A 17910-nucleotide genomic window follows, 5' to 3' on the forward strand; every position below is an offset into this window, starting at 1 on the left:
TGGAGCTCCCTGTTTGCCCTCTCTTTGCTCTTTTATTAATATTTTCTTTCCCTCACGCTCCTCATCCCATCCAGAGTAACAGAATTGGCCGGGGTGGGCTCATGTCACTTCTCGGTTGCTTATGTTGCTAACAGAGAAATTCAAATGAGCCATGCTGCACTTTACTCCTGAGGCTTATTCCTCGAGAAAGCTGTTTCTGCTCCCAGGGAAGTCAATGGAAGTCTAATTAGTCCCAGATGTTTAGTAATAACAAGCACTTCCTTTTAGTAGAGCCAAACAAAAGCAGTGTTAAAACCGTTAATTAAATGGGTTTGGCTCTGTCATCAGATTATTAACTAATTCCAGTCATGGCAGCCAAGCTAATACTGGCTTTTAGAAGGAGGTATGGTCTTGCCATGCTTGACACAAAAGGCATGAACTCAGTGTATGGATAAATTAGCCCACGTCTGGGGGCACAGCTCAGCTTGCTTTCACACCAAAGGAAAAGCTCACCGACTTCAGCATCGGGCTTCCAACTAATCCCTGGGTTTGCTGCTTGTGCAAACTTTCTCCTACAAGAATAAGAGCTTGAGCCAATGGGTAGCATTGACTTTCGTAGATGTTAGATCAGGCCCTATTGCTGCTGACGGTTTGTGCAAATTCTTACCTACATCTTCAGTAGAGCTCCTTGTTCTCCATTGGTTGTACTCTAAGATATGGAGCAGCTGTCCCTGCTTCAGGACCAGAAGGTAAAGGTCTAAGGTGGAGTCTGAACACCATAGAAAAATAGGAAGACATAGCTTTTTATCTGTGGAGCATTCCAAGCTGGTGCTTTAATATATTCACAACCCTGTGCGTTTTACAAAATTCAAAGGTGTTTTTATTGTACAAAATTTCACAATGAAAACTACCAGCCAGTTTCTTACATAACTGCTTTAAAAATAGAATTGTACACCTTTTTGTAGTGTGTTATTTTTGACATTCACTAGCTGGAAGAAACAGAAATGGAGCAGCAATTTGACTCTGAGTTATTTACCTGGACAGGTTTTGGTTTGACTTCTATTTCTCTTATGTGCCTTAATGTACAGTTCCTGGCATTAACAGGAAACCTGATATAGCTCCTTTTGAAGCCATTGAACCCCGTTAGTAGGTCAGACTCCCACTGTTGGTGAGCTTCTTTTCACTTCAAAAGGGTGAATCTGATGTCAGAGTACGGGGCATAACGTGTCAGTGTCAGCTTTTAGCAACGCAACAGGTTGGTCACGTTAAACCCATCACAGAATGAGGATCTACATAACTTTTCTTGCAGCCGGTCCTCTAGACCATAATCTCTTTCTAGGGAGAGACAGTGGACCTCTGATCCGAACAACAGCCCAGGACTAGGTTCTCTATGTATTGTTTCACACTGGTATCTTTAAAACACCTTTTTGCTGTCTAACCTCCCGTGACCTTTAAAAATAGACATTTTTTTGCATTGAAATGCAACTGTATGCAGTGAGTTCCCAACAGTTTTCCTTAGAAAGATAAACATTTCAGTCCAATGGTAGCTGGTTGAAATTCATTCTCCAAGATTTTTCTTTTAAAAAGCGTTCACCCCAGAGATGAATCTCTTCACATTAAACCCAGTTAAATATGTATTGCACGCGAGGGGCAGATTTCTCCTCTTTGAGTTGAACTGTGGACCTCTGACCTTCTGAGCAGATCTGGGTAACATATAGTGCAGCTGTTTCACACCTGAGGCTTCTCTTACGTCCCTCGTGGGTATTAAGTGCCAAGACTAATTAACCTCATCCACCTCTCGTGCCTTGCTCCAGTGGCTGGAGCAACATACTGCAAGGAAAGAGGTATCCAAAGAGGTTCCTACCACCGAGGTCTTTGGCTCCCATGGATAGCTGTGGATTTTCTAAATGGCAGCCATGAGCACAACAGACATGAGCTGTGATTTCCTTTTTTAGCTAAATTCTCATTGTTTTGGAACTCATGGGAGATTTGCAACCAACTTCAAGGGCTGAAAGATTGTTTATTGGCCCGCCCTGGCGTTGGCTTGTATGATTTAAGCTTAAGAAGGGTTAGGAGCTGTTATTTCTAACCAGTTAGGAAAAAGCAAAGCTCATAGCTCAAAGCAAAATATCTCATGGAGGCACATAACTTTGAGACGGTCTTTCCTACTCAGATGATGTCATCAATGACTGTCATAAAAAGGTGATTCAGTTACAATGCTCAATCTGCAAAAAGTCTTTCTGTGAAAGTGACATCACAAAGTATCTCTGAGCTTAGTGAAAAGTCTCAAGACCTCAGAGGGCTTTTTCTTTTGGTCTGGTTTAAATTACACATCCCTCAGAACAACAGCAGGGCTTTACACTGTATAAACTTTTTAAGCAGATCTGCTTGTGAATGAAACGAGTGCAAAACACGGCAAATTCTCCTTCCAGTCCCTGCAACCCAGAGCACTATAGTGGTGCAGTTCAGGGGCCCTTTGAAACTGTCTTAAAATCCACAGTTAAAAATCAAAGATGAGAATTTTACCCTTCATTTCTACACACCGGCAGTGTAGCACCTGATTTCTTCAGTTTTCAAGGCATTTTGTGTTCCTATGCTTTAAACTGATGGCTAAAGTTTTGCCTGCGGAAGCAAAAAAATGAACCCACGCCAATGATGATCACGGATAAAACCAACACAAATGTTAATATAATAAGGAAGTTGATTTTCTTTAGATCCTCTTTTTCACAGTCTTCTGGTCTAATGTTCCCGATGTGCATTTCTTCCTGGTACCCAAAGTTCTGAGTGTACTGGCACGTTAAGTGCTCCACGTTAGGGATCTGGACATTTTGGTTCTGGATCATTGATGAGAGCCAGATGTTTCCACAGCAGTTGAGTGGGTTCCCAGTGAGATACAAGTTTTTAAGGGAATTTTCTAATGCTAAAATATTGCTGTTCTGTAATGTACTAAACCTATTGTTCCGCAGGTCCAGAACTTCCAGTGGAGAGTCACTACCCCACTTAGGCAGCCAGTTCAGCTGATTTTCAGAGAGGTTTAAATGTTTAAGGTGACTAAAACAAGGCAAGTCAATATTTAAATCTATCAGGCTATTGCCATGTAAATACAAATATTCCAGAGATTTTTCCAGTCCTGATAATGCTTTAACTTCTATTTTCAGTCCGGCGTTCATGGAGAGATCCAAGACAATCAGAGAAGTCTTGTAGAAAGTGTACGCCGGTAGGATGTTCAGCATGTTGTCGGCAAGGTACAAGTACTGAAGAGTAGGAGAATCAACAAATGATACGCAGCCGCTTTCCTCTCCAGCAAGTCTTTGCTTAGCTAATCCTGAGTACATGCTGCAAAGGCTGATGTTATTGCTCTGTAGATTAAGCAGTCTGAGTGTAGGAAGACTTGAGAAGATATCAAATTGCAGGGTCTGAAGGTGGTTGTTTTGAATATAGAGCTCCTTCAAATTTGACAACGTGCCAGCATCTAGGAGAAGGTTCTGCAAAGCATTGTAGCTCAAGTCGAGGACAGTTAGGGAGATCAATGCACTGTCATAAGTTACTGCAAATGCCTGAAGACAGTTTTTACTGAGATTAAGGGTGTGAAGGGACAACATTGATTCAAAGAACTCATCCGGAATGGATTTGACTTCATTATAACTTAAGTCTAAATATACAAGCTGGGATAAATAAAGAGAACTTTTGTTTCTACTTTGCTTCTGATCAAGAAGATGAAAAGAAGCATCTAGCCATTCGGTTTCCATATAGTCCATTTTATTATGAGGGGATTCAGCAGTGAGCTGGATTAAGTTCTTTGATAAATTCAGAGTTACCAGCTTATTTACCTGGGGGAAGACTGGGAAGTGGAGCAGTTTGTTTTCACTCAGATCCAAACATCTTAAGCTATATTCATCATCTGACTTTGTGGTGTGGAAGGTCTCAATGCTATTCCTGCTAAGGTCAAGTATCTCCAGCTGCCTGAGGTTGAAATCAGAGATGCAAGTAATTGAATTCATGGAGAGATTGAGTTTGGAAAGGTTCACTAGAGTCTCAAAAGCGCCTTCTTCTATTTCCATGATGATATTACTCTGAAGATCTATCTCCACAAGATTGGGAGATCCCTGAAACATCTTGTGTGATATCATTATAATACTGTTGTCTGCCAAGGAAAGATACCGCAGTGCTGGAGCTTGTTTGATGAAGTACTCAGCCATCCCATTGTACAGACTGTTGTGGGACAAGTCCAGTATTTCCACCTTGGGTAAAAGTCCAATCCCCTCTGTCCCATTCTGAGCGAACTCATATAAGTGATTGTTGGCTAAATTTATTTCCAGCAAACTCGTCATGTGTGCAAAGACTCCAGGCGTGATGAAGCTTATCTGGTTAGAGCTTAAATCCAAGCACTGGAGGGAAGTGTAAAATGATAACGGCATTTCAGGGATGCTTTGAATCAGATTTTCAGACAGATCTATTTTGTTTACATTCGGATGGAGCTCACGAGGGATTTGGTGGAGGTCTTTGTTGTGGCAAAATGCCTGAGAGTTTGCCTGCCAGAAAAAGAGAGAAAAGGGGTTGTCACATGACAAATGAAAAACATCTTTGCATGAAATATAAAGAAAATAACATTCAGCATCCAGGCAGATCCTTCTTCTGAAACACTGATCACACTGCTTTCTCTGAGCATTCAGACAGCAAGAACAACAATCCTAACACTTCTTTGCAGCTAACAACACTCATTTCATTTTAAAGAAATTTCTGAGTTACAAGAGTAGAGAGTTTTATCTGCATGTGATACCTACTAAATGTTTTCCTTTTTGTACCTTTCTTGCGGGCTCATTTTAATAGTCCCAAGTGAAGGAGTTTTGCCCTCTTTCCATTGCAATCAAGCACCGTTTCCTCACTTTTGTTCTGATGTGTTTTTCAGCTTCATCATTGTATTAGATTTTGCAAGCTCTACTTGCAATAGTAAGTAGTACTTAGAAGAGCTTCACCCTGTTGGCAGCATAGGTCCCACAGCAAGGAGGTGGAGAAACGTATAAGGATCCTATAGCACAAAAACCATCTCTCTCCTTCTTAGTCACACCCTCAGGTGTTTGATTATGTCTTCTTTTAGCCATGGCTTAGTTAAGCAATGCATCTTTTACCAAATGGGTTATTCAACAACTGAAACATTTCTGATGCAAATCTCCAAACTCTTCCTGCTTTTACCATCCGTGTTTATCCTTTTCCTAAGGCAACAGTTCCCTTCTTGCATGGGGAGCACGCTTTATGAAACCACCCCCACAAGACAGCCCTGATACAACATGGAAAAGACAAATTACGTAAAGCCAGCTTTGAGAGGAAAAAAGCTGTGATGTGCAGTCAGGGTCATGCCTTTTCAGTCCAATTCTCAGCAACAGGGTAGAGAAAAAACCCAAGCGTCAAAGTCAAATTCATCTTCTAGATGCATGTCTGTTTAATTGCAGCTAGGACTGAATCTGTGTCCAGAGCAAAATTTGGAGTGTGTGTTCACAAGGAACATTGGAAACATGAACGCGATCATCCTTACATAAATGTCAAGCTGTATTTTGTTACTAAGGAGAACATACAGCAGCGGGAGGAAGTGGAATGCGAAAGGCTTAGGCGGCATTTAATTTACTGGAGGAAAACTCTTGTTATGAATGTATTTGGGTGACTGGGTCATGTACTGTTTGTGAAAAGATCAGAAAGAAAAGAAAGAAAAAAAATCTGTTGAATCTTAACTTCTGTGGAGAAGCAGAATCCAGATTCCATGACGCAAAGCTTTTCAGACATTAAAGAAACATTAAAAGTAAAAAATATTAAAAACCATCTGTTCCATGTGAACTTTTAGGTGAATGAAGTGGCAGGTCTGTTTAGGAGAAGTGGGGCAATAGTCAGCGTTTTGTGAATCTCTTTTGCATCATGTGAGTTTTGGAGACTGCACAAAAATGTGCCAGAGAAGTGTAAGCGCTCATCCAAACTCTAGATATACACAAGCTGCTCCACAGTCCTTCCCATGATACAACTTTCCCAAAGATCCCAAGTAAATGGCCTATTAAAACCTGAACCCCTTCCTTTTTTCCCTCCAACTCACTCAAATCTCCCCCAGCTAAACAAATTAGAAAAAAAGAGAAGGGAATTTTCTGGCTTCTCCCTGACATTATTTCTTTCCTGCAAAGCCACTGTAGAATTGCTCATTTTGAGCTAAAATGTGCACAGAGTTGGGCTTAGCTCCGAGGCCCAAATAGCAGAGCAGGAACTCTCTTCTTGCTTGGTTTGTGGAAGAGGGGAGAAGCCAGAAGGATACAAAAAACCGGAGTGAGAAAGCAGCAGCCCCTTTGCAGTCTAAGGCAGATGCCAGGTTTCTTCCCACACTTTGAGCCAGTTCTCAACAAGTGTTGAGCACCCTCCACTCCCTCTGGGCACCCAGCACTTAACAAAGTCCTGATCCAGCTCCCCGTTGATGCCAGCCGGCTGGTTTTCACTGAAGTCGATGGGGGAGAGGTCAGTCCCAGTTCACCACATATCTTGCAGGATTAGGCCTTTAATCTGTATCCACTGAACCCTCCCAGTGATAAAAGGGACTGATAAAATCTATACCTCCCACCGTGTGCCATTTGTTCCTATAACGTTTCCCCTCCCATTTTTTGTTTAAACTTTCATTCCTTTTCACTGACTATTTAGATCTTCGCTGAATTTCTTATCTAGTCTGTTCTGCACCATCTTTTCTCCCCTGAGGCTCAAACTGCATGAATTTCGTTCTCATCAGCACTAGGAAGAAAAGATGAAGCACATCTCAGTGGGACAGAGCAAACAGCATCTGTTTTGTGTGTATCTCCCTTCCTCCCACCCCGTAGCCCAATGGGTTGACAGCCTGAGGCTGGAAAAGAGGTTTTTGCTGGTCTCATGTTCTGACTTTATCATCTCTGCCAGTGCTGCCACCGGTTTGTTTGAAGTCCATTGGCAAGAAATACTGCAGGGTGGGGAGCACTTGGTCTCTTCAGTGTCTGGTTCCACCCAGGTGCTGGTGAAAAAATGAACCGACAGCTCAAAAGGTGAGCATCGTTTGGATTCTGACGCCAGTTCTTCACTGCTCGGCACCGGGTGGAAGTTGTCACCCACCTTAGTAAGAGCCCTACAAACAAAGTAGCTGGATCCAAGCCTCCACTCGTGTTGTCCTGTGTCAGCTCATGAGCATTTGAACCAAAGGATTGGTGGCTGGAGCCACTTGGTGCTGACTTGTGCTTGCACAGTGTCCGTGCCTATTCTCTAGAAGAGCTGCCCAGGTGGAGGCTCAGCTACACAACCAAATCTCAGCAATTTGCCCAGGTACCACGTATCAGCTGACCTATGATAACCGGTTATGCGTGTGTTCTTGCATGACCTCGCTGCAAGGTAATGTATAATTTGCTAAAACCCCTTCCCTTCTATGAATTGTTTGGAAGCTCCTCCCTTCCCAGTTAACATGAATTAGCAGAAACGTCTTTCTTTGGGAGGTAAAACATGAACTAGTGGAAGCCCCTCTCCTTGCATGGCAATATGAGTTAGGAAGAACCTCCTGACATTTAAGCCATACCTTGTTGTCTCGCAAACGGGCAGATGTGCAGTAACTTGTATAATCAGTGCAGCTCACTCCCATCTCAGGGGTCTCGTAGGGACTGCTTACTTCCTAAAACCTCTTCTACAAGGCTTTGGTTCAACGACAGGAGCACCAGTGGTGAGTCAGAGAGGGGCACAGGTTTCTGACTCATGCCTCTTCCACGAGATCTGGGATGAAAGTTTCCATTTCTGAGCCTTTGCTATTCTAAAGGTGCCGCCACAGGGAGAGTAACGTGTAAAACAGCGAGGCTGTGATGGAAAATCATCATGTGAAGCAAGCGGGACTCCCAGTGGACCCATCAGCTGATCCAGTAGCTCCCTCTTTCTTCAAGCTGCGTGGAAATGTGTTTGGATTTACACCCTCCTCCTTCCATTGGACCAAATGCCCAGCGAAGGAAGACGAGCAAAGCTCCATCGACACGAGCGATGCTGAGCTGTTAATTTATACCAGATGAGCATCCCAGCCCCTGACTGCAGCGTGTTTTCTGTCGGGGCTGAATTTATCCCAGCCTCATTGGGTTGCTGGCTTGATGAAAGCAGTTTACAGTGGAGTGGTGGAAACAAGCGTGAGTTTACTTCTCAGCAATCAGCCTGACCTGTGACCCGTCAAGAAATGGGACGGGGCGAATCTGCTTGGATTGTTGGGTGTCTCGCCCAGCCTTCACGTGATACATGGGACCCAAGACTTCATCAGTCTTCCCTCTCCAGCCAATGAATTGAGCTACCCAGTCACCTTCCCAAGATCTTTTTATATATATTAGGTCTTAATTTCTCTGGAATTCAGGAAGTGCAGCAATACGGCAGGGTGGGCAGGAATGGAATGAGTCCCATAAGGGAGATGCGTACAGCTAGCAAATTACTTTTTTCCCTATTTTGGAAATTCTTGAGGATTTGTGCTGAACAGCTTCAATGTTCAAAAAAAAAAAAAGAAAAGATAAGTATTTTTAAGTGGCCTGTTACAGTCAGAAGCACTTGGATAGGGAAGGGAGCAAGTTCAGCTATGAATAACATTTATAATATTGTACCAGGTGCTTGCAAACATTCAAGGAGAAAATTTTGTACTGGAGCGAGAGGCTTTGTCACTTCTTTTACCTCCTCAAGTACAACTCCCCTGGCAGCAATGCTGTGTCCGGGCAGAGGAGATCAGTCTCCCTGTTATTACAAAAGAGCTGGTATAGATGTATTTCACAGAAGATGCTTTATTTAAAACACAAAGAACTCAGGCCTGATATAAAGGAGTCGATTTTAGGTCTAAGTTCTTTCACTCTCAGTCACAGAACCCCTGTACAGTCTTGGGGAAATCAGGTCGAATTTCTTTTAACCAGTTCCCCCTTAGAAAAAAAATGAGATAATGACCCTTCTTTTTTCCCCCCCTGTTCTGTGCTGTCACTACAACAAGGACATAGCCTGAGAACAGCCTGCTGAGCATCCGTCAACACAGCAAAGCCCACCTCTGCCATCGCGGAGAGCCTGGTCCTGGGGGGGGTTTCCCTTCTCAGAGACCATAGCTATTTGTGCAGTGCCTGTAACAAGGGGCTGCCAACATCATCCAGGATCTCAAGGGGCCTGAGTAGGGGGACAGCCTTACCATTTCACAGGGCATCCCCTCTGTGGGCTGATAGTTAGAGGTCCCTCTGTTCACCACTGCCAGGAAGAAGATGACGTACAGTTTCATGGTTCTGCAGGTAAAAGTAGCTATGGTTAGATTTCAAATGTGACACAGTGGTCGATGCATGCGAAAGCTGGCACCAGATCATCATCTAACATGGAGAAACACACCTGCAGTGCAATAAATTAACCCATCTCTGAGCCTACCTCACTTACGACCTACCTCTGTACCTTTGCATCGCTTTGAGCCTAGCGGGAAAAAGAGAGATTTACACGAGGACTTGAAAGGAAGGTCTAAGGCATCTCATGGGATTGCCCCAGTGTGATTTCAAATGCTACCTAGACGATACCCAGGCCACCCAATGAAGTCCAGATGCTCAGACTGGGCAGTGTGTCTGGCATCATGGAGACAGACAACCACTGAAGACCGAGTTACCTTCACTCTTCCCATAAAGGCAGCTCAGGTATTTTCAACTGGGCTGGAGTTTTGGGGTCCCAAGTCCTGAGCAAAGCGAACGGGTGCCACTCAGAAGCAACAAGCACTGGGAAGAGTTTCCATTTCCATCCACAACATTTTCCGCTCCTCTCATCCCAGAGTGTCAAAGAGCTTTTACACATTCATCCAGATTTGTTGAGTTAATATAAACAGCTTAAAGAATGGACTGAGAACTTTTTGTCCGAATGTTAGTTTTCCATTTTATACATCCCAGGTATGGGCAGGCTTTTAAATACATTTGAAAGCAGATGCCTTATAAAGAGACAGATATAAAATGGAATGGATTTGTGTGAAATGAAGGATTCATCAGAGTTTAACGGTTTGGAAAGCACTCCAGAAAAAAGCATAGAAATAACTGCAAAAGGAGCAAACAACAATGGGAGGCCTGTCACTGGGCAATGGGAGAAAAATGCAAACGAAGCCAAGGAAAAGCATTCGTCCTTCAAACAGCTTCTTTCTAGGTGGACACTGATGAGGTCTCTGGCTGTGGTCACCACTGATGTGAGCTCCAGATATCACTTCTTTATGACAGCCTCTGTTGCAAACATGCCGAATCTGTCTGTATTTGTATGGCTTCTTGCAGGCAGATCTGAGCTGGTCCTGCCTGCATCCAGAGCTGGTGAGACACACGCCAGCTCCCAACTGGAAGCCATGCAGCAGTGCTTAGCTAGCACTGCTCTTAAGTCTTTCCAGGAGCAAGCCTGCGTCTGGCAAGCTCCAGACGCGTGCCAATCCCATGCACATGTGCCGCCAAAAACCGGCATCAACGTACCGTTACTCAGCAGCTTCCACCCACAGAGCATCAGGAGGCTGGAAACAAAAGAGATGGGATCATTCCCAGCTGGTGGAGATCCCTCCGCTTAGTCACTGTTTGAGGGATGCAGCTGATGGCCACGCTTCCGCGCAGCAACACCAATTGCTGAACAGCAATGCCAACAGGTTCACTATGGGAACCTGCCCATCCCTCCGCTTCCCAACCAGAGAAGAGAGTGGTGTACTAGAAAGAGAGAAACTGGGGAGGCTTAGACCACAGCTACTCTATTTTCAGATTGCACATTCCTTCCTGTTCAGGGAAACAACTAGTGATGGATCATGATCTGGGACCCCAAGGTGAAAGAGCTTGGAGTTTGTCTTTGGGGCTCAGCAGCAGGATCAGAAGTCTGTTTCCCCCCTCTAAAACAAGACCAAGGATGTTCTCGACCCTTTTAATTGTTGTTTGCAAAATACACTGAAATCACCCTATGGAAGGAAGAATTGCTGATACCACCATCTATAATGCCCCTGTCATACCCCCTCTGTTCCTCATTCTTCAGGCTTAGAGGAGTGGGTGCCTCCTCTGAGGAGGAGAAAGTGAGTTTTATCATTTGGGTATTAGTTTGCTGGAACTGAGAGAAAAGACAAACATACCGATGATTACAAGGCTTTACTCAGAGCCCTCAAATGGAAATTGTTTCTGTTTCAATCCAGTGAATTAAGCTGATGAAATCTCCACGGGTATTACCCACAACAGGGCACCACCCTGATGGATGGCGCGCGTCCCGTATGCTCTGCCATGTCTTCTCTTGTCACACTGCCAGTTCAAAAAATGGTCCCTTTGCTTCTTGAATGCTAAACCTGACACAACCCGGGGTCTTAACATGCTTTGAAGCTTCCTAAATTTTAAGTTTATAAAGCAACTGGGAAATTGATGTATTTGAACACAAAAGCCTGATTGAATGGCTTGCTGTGTAAGACAGGTCTGTAGTAAGCAAGGATGCTGTCCCTCAGAGTGTTTCTAAGGTGGCTGTCACACCCTGAAACACTAGGACGTGGCGGTCTCTTCCAATATGAGACCACATGGATTCAGTCCAGAGGAGGGTAAACCACTCCTCATGGTACAGCACAACCTCCTTGCTCATGGAGATTCCCTTCCCAAGCTGATGCTCAGTTCAGCTGAAGAACTTTTCTCTGCCTAGCTTTTCTCTGGACAACCTTTAGGCCCACCTAACATGACACAGCACTGTGTCCCCCTCCTCTCTGCCCTCTGGGCAGGTCTCAGATGCCCACCACCCTCTCCCAGCACGGAGCTCAGGGCTCACAGGACCCCCATTGCCCTGGTGTCAGAGAGCATCACCGCTAAACCCTGCCCACAGGCACTGGCACCGATGTCTCTAACCACAGCTTACAAAAACAGTCCGGGAGCAGCAGCAGCAGCAACTCAACCTAAAGGAGCTTTTTTAGTGCTCTGAGGCTTTCCCCGAGTTGAAGCAGCTTCATGCTCATTGCCAGTTTGCGCCCACTGGCAGCTGTGATAAAAATCCCAGCATGCCTCAGAGCAGGATTGAGCTCTGAACGGCGTTCAGTGTCACAGCTTTCCATCAGGGTACTTCAAAATTACCCAGCCCCATCCACAGCTGAAAAACATAGGTGATTTCAGGGAGTAACACCTCCAAGGAATCTTATTAAGTGGGGCAAATAATTTAGCATCTAGAAAAAGCATGGTACCCAAACCACATCAGCATGTGCACTTAACAGATGGGAGGGCAAAGGCAGAGAAGAGCAGTGATTTGCCCCAAGACACATTTGAAACCATTGAAGAACCAGGGTTTAACCCCAGTTCCCACTCCAGAACAATATTTGACTCCATCTCTATTACATTATTAACCCTGAAACCACTTCATAGATGTTGCTTGTAGCTAACAACAGCAGCACCTTCCAAATTTCCTCCAAAGGTAATTTTTGTTACTGCTTAGACAATTAACAGAGACGTTCCGTGCCAAAGAGAGGTTAAATACAAGAGAATACACAAAGCACAAACCAAACTCCCCAGGGTCTGATCTTTTTACACACAAGACTCTTTGCTGCCGTGTTAGAGCCTTCAGGGTTAAAAAGAGTGAATATTCCACATTTACCTTGTTTCAAGGGCTTCTTGGATCCCCAAACACGGCTTATCATGTCTTTAAAAAGCATATCCAGCTCTTCAAAACCAGCTCAGTCCTGGTACCGATGAACTTGTTCTTCAGCTTCACGTTCACCCATTCGGGACGCCAAGAGGCTCACTCGTAACTTCATAACGAAGGCATTTTCAGGGAAATAACCTTATTTGGGACAGTGTCTGCTTTAAATTATGCTGCTTGTCTTCCTCCGGACTCCTCTCCGGGCTCTTGCTGGGTCCTAGCCACCACTGCGCTCCGGACAGAGTCAGCTACTGTGCGACATCCTGAAGCCCTTGCTCGGGGCAGGCGTTGAGAAACAAGGAGGATTTTTGCCAGAGAAACTGTCAGGATCGGGCCACGGGTTTGCTCAGGGGAATAAGTGACTTATTGTTTAGCTGCATGTGTGGTGCAAGGCGGCGTGTTTACTTTAGGGTTTTGTGTCCGCGAGTTACATTCCTGGAGGGTTGCAGCCTCCTACCCCTGCACCTAAATCACTCTCTGCATCGTTAGGAAAACAGCGCTTGAAGATTAAAGGTTTCAAATTCACGGCTGATAAATATAAAAAGCCCAGAATCTGGAAACCTGTCCTGGAAGACATAACCCTTTCTCTTTGCAGTGGTCCCAATGATCAGAGTGTGACAGCAGTCTGCTGGCAGGACTGGGGTCTGCTGTCAGCTACAACGCACCTGACTTCAAGGGTTTTCGTGGCACGAGGCAGGAATTAGGGACCTTGATAAAGGCAGAGGGGTCCGAATATCCGGATGAGCTGCTGAATTTTTGGCAGCGAGTACATAGTGCTGAATCTACCGGACCTGCTAGGAAAAATTCCCATTGCAAAAGGGGTGCTTTTGTCATGCAGAAGATTATTTCAGATTGCCTGCGAGTTCAGCTTTTTATTTATTATTTTGTGCTGCCCTCTAGGGCTGGAGCAGCTGTCTAATTGCTGGTTTCCTCACTTCGTTTTGCTAATTAAGACCTGCTTCTGGAAAACCCGCTTTTACATAGATTTTCCCGTTGCTGTCTCCCAACCTCACAAGCCTGAACTGTTGCAATGCACTTTTCCCATGGTTGAAATAATACGCCAAAGACCTGGGCTCTTACCATCTCGTGTGCTTTGCAATGCACCCTGAAATGAGAGGCATAAATGCTGTGAAGAGGTGGCAGTATGCGTGCGGGCAGGAGAGGGCATGATTAGGTGCCATGGATAGAAAAATACAGGTTTAGCTCTCATGAGAACAGTCTGCCAGCGAGATTATCACAACCCTGGACAGGTTGCCCTTGACCGGGCTCTCAACAGACTGGTTTTGATCACCTTTCCCCAAGCACGTAGTGTCTTGAGCTTCCCTTGGCTGGAGCTGGCTGCAGCGCTGTTTTTCACTTGATCCCTTTGGCATGCTCCCTAAAGTCAAGCCCTCCATCTGCAATCCCCTTGGGGTAAGCAGGAAACTCTTCCTGAAGCTGGGGACTGCTGTGGTGTCCAGAAGTTGAAATGCCTTTTGGATGCTCTGGGTTCAAGTTCCCCTCGTCAGCAGCACGCAATAGCACTTGCAACGCACAGACACTTTTGCAAGGAAAACCTCAAATATAGGAGTTCTTCAAGAAAAGAAAAATCCTTTTTTTTTTTTTAATAGTATATTTTGATTTGATTTGGAGATGGAATACAAATATCATGCCTGTGATGAAGAGTAGCGGGTGCCCTGGGTGACTGCAGCTTCACGTTTTCCTACACCTGGATGTTCAGAGCACTTTGGGAAGTTTGGATTTGCAGGGGTAAAAATAGCAGGGTTTTTGTTGGTGGTGCTTCTTAAAAAGCCAGCTTTGTTCCTCAAGCTGTTTTACCGAGTGGCCAAGCAGCTGTGCCAGCTGAACTGTGAAGAAGAGCCCGGACAGAAACAAATGCCAAAGCAGGAGGGAAGGGCATGCACTGATTCTGCTGCTCAAGACTTTGCTTCATTAAAACCACAGCCTTAGAGGCACACCAACCGCGCTGGGAAAGATCAGCAGTGTCCTTACCATCTTTCCCCTTTCCTAAAGGGTATCCGACAGCAAATAGTTTCAAAGACCCTTACGCGTTTGGCTGACGGCCCGTTTTCAAAATTTTCATGCTTTGGGCTACCCAGCAGTTTACACCTCAAAGTGGTGTTGAAATATTAGCATGGTGTCTGCTTGGTAGCCACGTCTGCAGAGCAAGGGTCGCCTCCATCGGACGGATTGGGTCATCTCCATCAGGCAAACTGGAGAATTAAGCTCTTTTGCCCACCTGCAGAAAATAGCAAGGGCTGTCCCGTCCCACTGATGCCAAAGGGTTTGCACCTGTGGCTCTGTGAAATCAGGCCCTTCCTGATTTTCCTGTGGTCTCCTCAGCAGTCACTGCCTGCTCAGTTTCTGCCGACATCAGCTGGATTTCACCCCACGTCACACAAAGCTGGGGGTGGCGTGGGGATTAGGGCTGGTGGGCACCTCGTCAGACCTCTCCTCTCCTCCAAAGCCCCTTCCCAGCATGGCCCAGGGCAAGAAGGAAAAGCAAATCCCAGCCGCCGGCTCTCACGAGCCAGTCTGTAATCTGCTGCAGGTTCCCAAGGGTTTCAGATAAACAAGAACATGTCTTGATGATTATGTGTCTTGAACCTCCAGACCTTTTGGAGTCTGTCCATCCATAACGCTGCTGCTTTCTAAGGCACTGCTTTTGGGTTGAGTCCTGTGTTGAGCTGCATGAATCAAACTCTCCAGAGAAGTAAACAAAACAAGCTCCCGCCTTAGAAAGTGGGTCTGAACTGCAAGGGCAGGAGTGGGACAAGTTTTGCTCCCTTTCGACTGGAATAGCTCCCTGGTGATTCATCCCACCAGGGAGCTGGAGACAACATTAATATTAACCCTATTAAAAAAATAAATAGCCCATGCCATCCTCAGCCACAGCCTTTGAGAAGGAGGCACAGCTCCAGCTCCTGAGACCCTACAACGTCTCCAGGAGCTGCTTCTCCTGGTTTGGTTTGCTCATGCCATCTGCACTGTGCTTGGTCTCTCATGGGCAGATGCAGCCTCCTGCCTCTCTGGTGTCAAGTCCACACCTCAAAACAGGGACTCCTACATCTCCTGTAATCCCAACGTGGCTTTTCTCCTGTCTTTTGAAGCTGCTGCCTTCCTTCCTTCTCCCTCTCTCTGTCCTCTTTCCCCACGCACCTCTATCCGAAACCAGGACAGGTGTGCAGCCAACAGCACTTCCCCGCCAAAAATTAACCTTTCTAATTAATGGGACGTACAGGGTTTAGCCAGTTCCCCTACGTTATTCACCTTTTCTTTCTACTCCTTTCTCCAGGAGAGAAAATGAACACGAATGAGAATTGAATGAAACAGCCTGGAGACTTTGTGAGAGAGGGGCTGGGTGAAGGGCCAGCAGCAGATGGGAAAATGAAAACACTTCCATCAACAAAAACTGATATAAACTGGCATTTGAAGATTAAACTATTTGAACATGAAATACTGTCCCTGGAGAACAAAATTCCTGGAGAAACTCAAATTCAGGAAAGAAACCAGAACCTTTTCTAATCAGCTTTAATGTAAGTGCAGCAAAGAAAGAGAGAAATCGGGTTTTAATTCAGCAATTACTCTTTTACGGATGGTTGAGTCAGTGTTCGAGAAAAGGTGTACTCAATTCATAAAATGAAGAGAGGAAAATGATTTCTGATAGATTTGACTTGCATGATACTGATACCCCGCCTTGCATCCATCCATCATTGTATTAGTAAAAGGCCAAGCACTGATACAGTCACTAAGCTGTAACCATCTGCTTTAGAAAGAGATGACTGCTTGTGAGTTTTTGTTACTGAAAACCAAAGGATTTCAGCATTTTAGAAAAATAAGATGATTTTAAAGTTGAAATTATTACATCTTAGGAAAAAACCAAATTTCCACTGTTGTGGAAAACCAAACATTGGCTTCTATTTAAGGGAAACATGTTTGTACTTTTATCAAAAATACAACAGGGCTTGGCTTTAGAAAATTATGTGTGACTTTTATATAAACCAGGATTTTCTAAAACTTTACTGTTTCCAAATATTGTCTGTACATTAATTCCTCGTCATAACAGTCCAGATGCAGCAAAACACCGGCAGTAAGTCATTGTTCACCCAAGGTGACATTCAAGCTGTCAGGATCTTAAGAGTAGGAAAATAACCCTGCCATCTCACGCCTCGTCCTCCAACAGGGAGAGTTCAATGACAGTGCTGATAGTAAGAAGGGCAGACGAGCTAAACAGCATTTTGCCCGTTTTACCCGGGGACTGTGTGATTTGCCCAAGGCTATATTAGGATTCAGTGTCGGAGAGCTGGGCGAGCAGCATTTCATCGGCGCACAATGCTGATCTCTGCAGCACTCCTGGTTCAGAGCGCTATAATGCAGTAACACCATAAATAGACTAAAGTCCTGGGAAGAAAGAAAAAAAACCCGTCTCCCCATCTTCCATGGCTGTAAACACGGAGAATAATAACAAAGCAGGCATATGACAACTGTATTGTTATAAACTAACCGGTGCCTCCTTAACATAAAGGATCTAACTCGCTGCAGTGCAAGTCCCTGATGGATTAAATATACAGCTGTGGGGATAGAGCCATCTACACAGCGTGTTTAGTCAGTTCCTCAGCCTGTTCATAAACGCAGTATATTTTATTTGTACAGTACCTTCCTCATCTGTTTTATTTTTAAAGGCTGCGGCTCTAAGTCACCAGAGCCCCCGTCCCTCCCGCAGTCAAAAGCTCAACTTTCCAGCAGGCTCCCGGTTTCGCACGCGTCTCCACGTACCTGCTCTGTGGCTGGAGGAGGAGGAGGAGGTTTCGCCTCTGCTTGCAGCCTTCTGCCTCCCGGACTCTCCCAGCAGCCTTTCCAGCGAAAGCCGAGGAAGAGTTTCCTTGGGGAAGTCGTACCTCTGTTGCATGCCAGCTGACTAAAACTCTGCGAGCTCCGAGAGAAGTTTGAAGTCACAGGGAAAAAAAATACTCCCCATAGACTGGTCCTTGAATTCATTCCTTCGCAGTCATGAGCTCTTATATATTCCCAGGCTCCCATGAGCACGTGAATACATACCTCCGTAATAGTTTTAAAATGTGTGTGTCCTCTGCGCTTCTCTTTATTTTCCATTTCGTTCATTCAACCTTGGCTTATTTCCTGCAGTTTCTCAGCTGGTAATTACGCTCCTCTCGTATTGACACATGAAACAGTCTGTGAATACCACAAAAAATCCCCTCCACAGGCTTCGGGGACACGTGCTTGTCTCTGAAGTTCGCCGTGCCTGTCCCACAGATGTGAGCTTGTGCTTTCAGCCACATGGACCTG

General features: G+C 45.1%; 1 protein-coding gene across 2 annotated transcripts; it reads right to left on the bottom strand.

Annotated features, from left to right (window-relative positions):
• Positions 1–800: 800 nt before the first annotated feature.
• LRRC32 (leucine rich repeat containing 32) lies at positions 801–17496 on the bottom strand. 2 transcript variants are annotated; one of them, XM_009286122.2, is made up of 3 exons: positions 17380–17496; positions 9152–9242; positions 801–4511 (listed from the first exon to the last, which is right to left on the bottom strand). In XM_009286122.2, the coding sequence occupies exons 2-3, from the start codon at positions 9236–9238 to the stop codon at positions 2571–2573; spliced, it is 2028 nt and encodes a 675-aa protein (XP_009284397.1). In that variant the 5' UTR covers positions 9239–9242; positions 17380–17496; the 3' UTR covers positions 801–2570. The 2 variants fall into 2 exon arrangements, with proteins under 2 accessions (XP_009284397.1, XP_009284395.1); XM_009286120.2 differs by lacking the exon at positions 17380–17496 and adding an exon at positions 12559–12585.
• Positions 17497–17910: the final 414 nt, after the last annotated feature.

The sequence above is a fragment of the Aptenodytes forsteri genome, unplaced genomic scaffold (assembly GCF_000699145.1).
Source record: "Aptenodytes forsteri isolate BGI_AS27 unplaced genomic scaffold, ASM69914v1 Scaffold231, whole genome shotgun sequence".
Taxonomy (NCBI): domain Eukaryota; kingdom Metazoa; phylum Chordata; class Aves; order Sphenisciformes; family Spheniscidae; genus Aptenodytes; species Aptenodytes forsteri.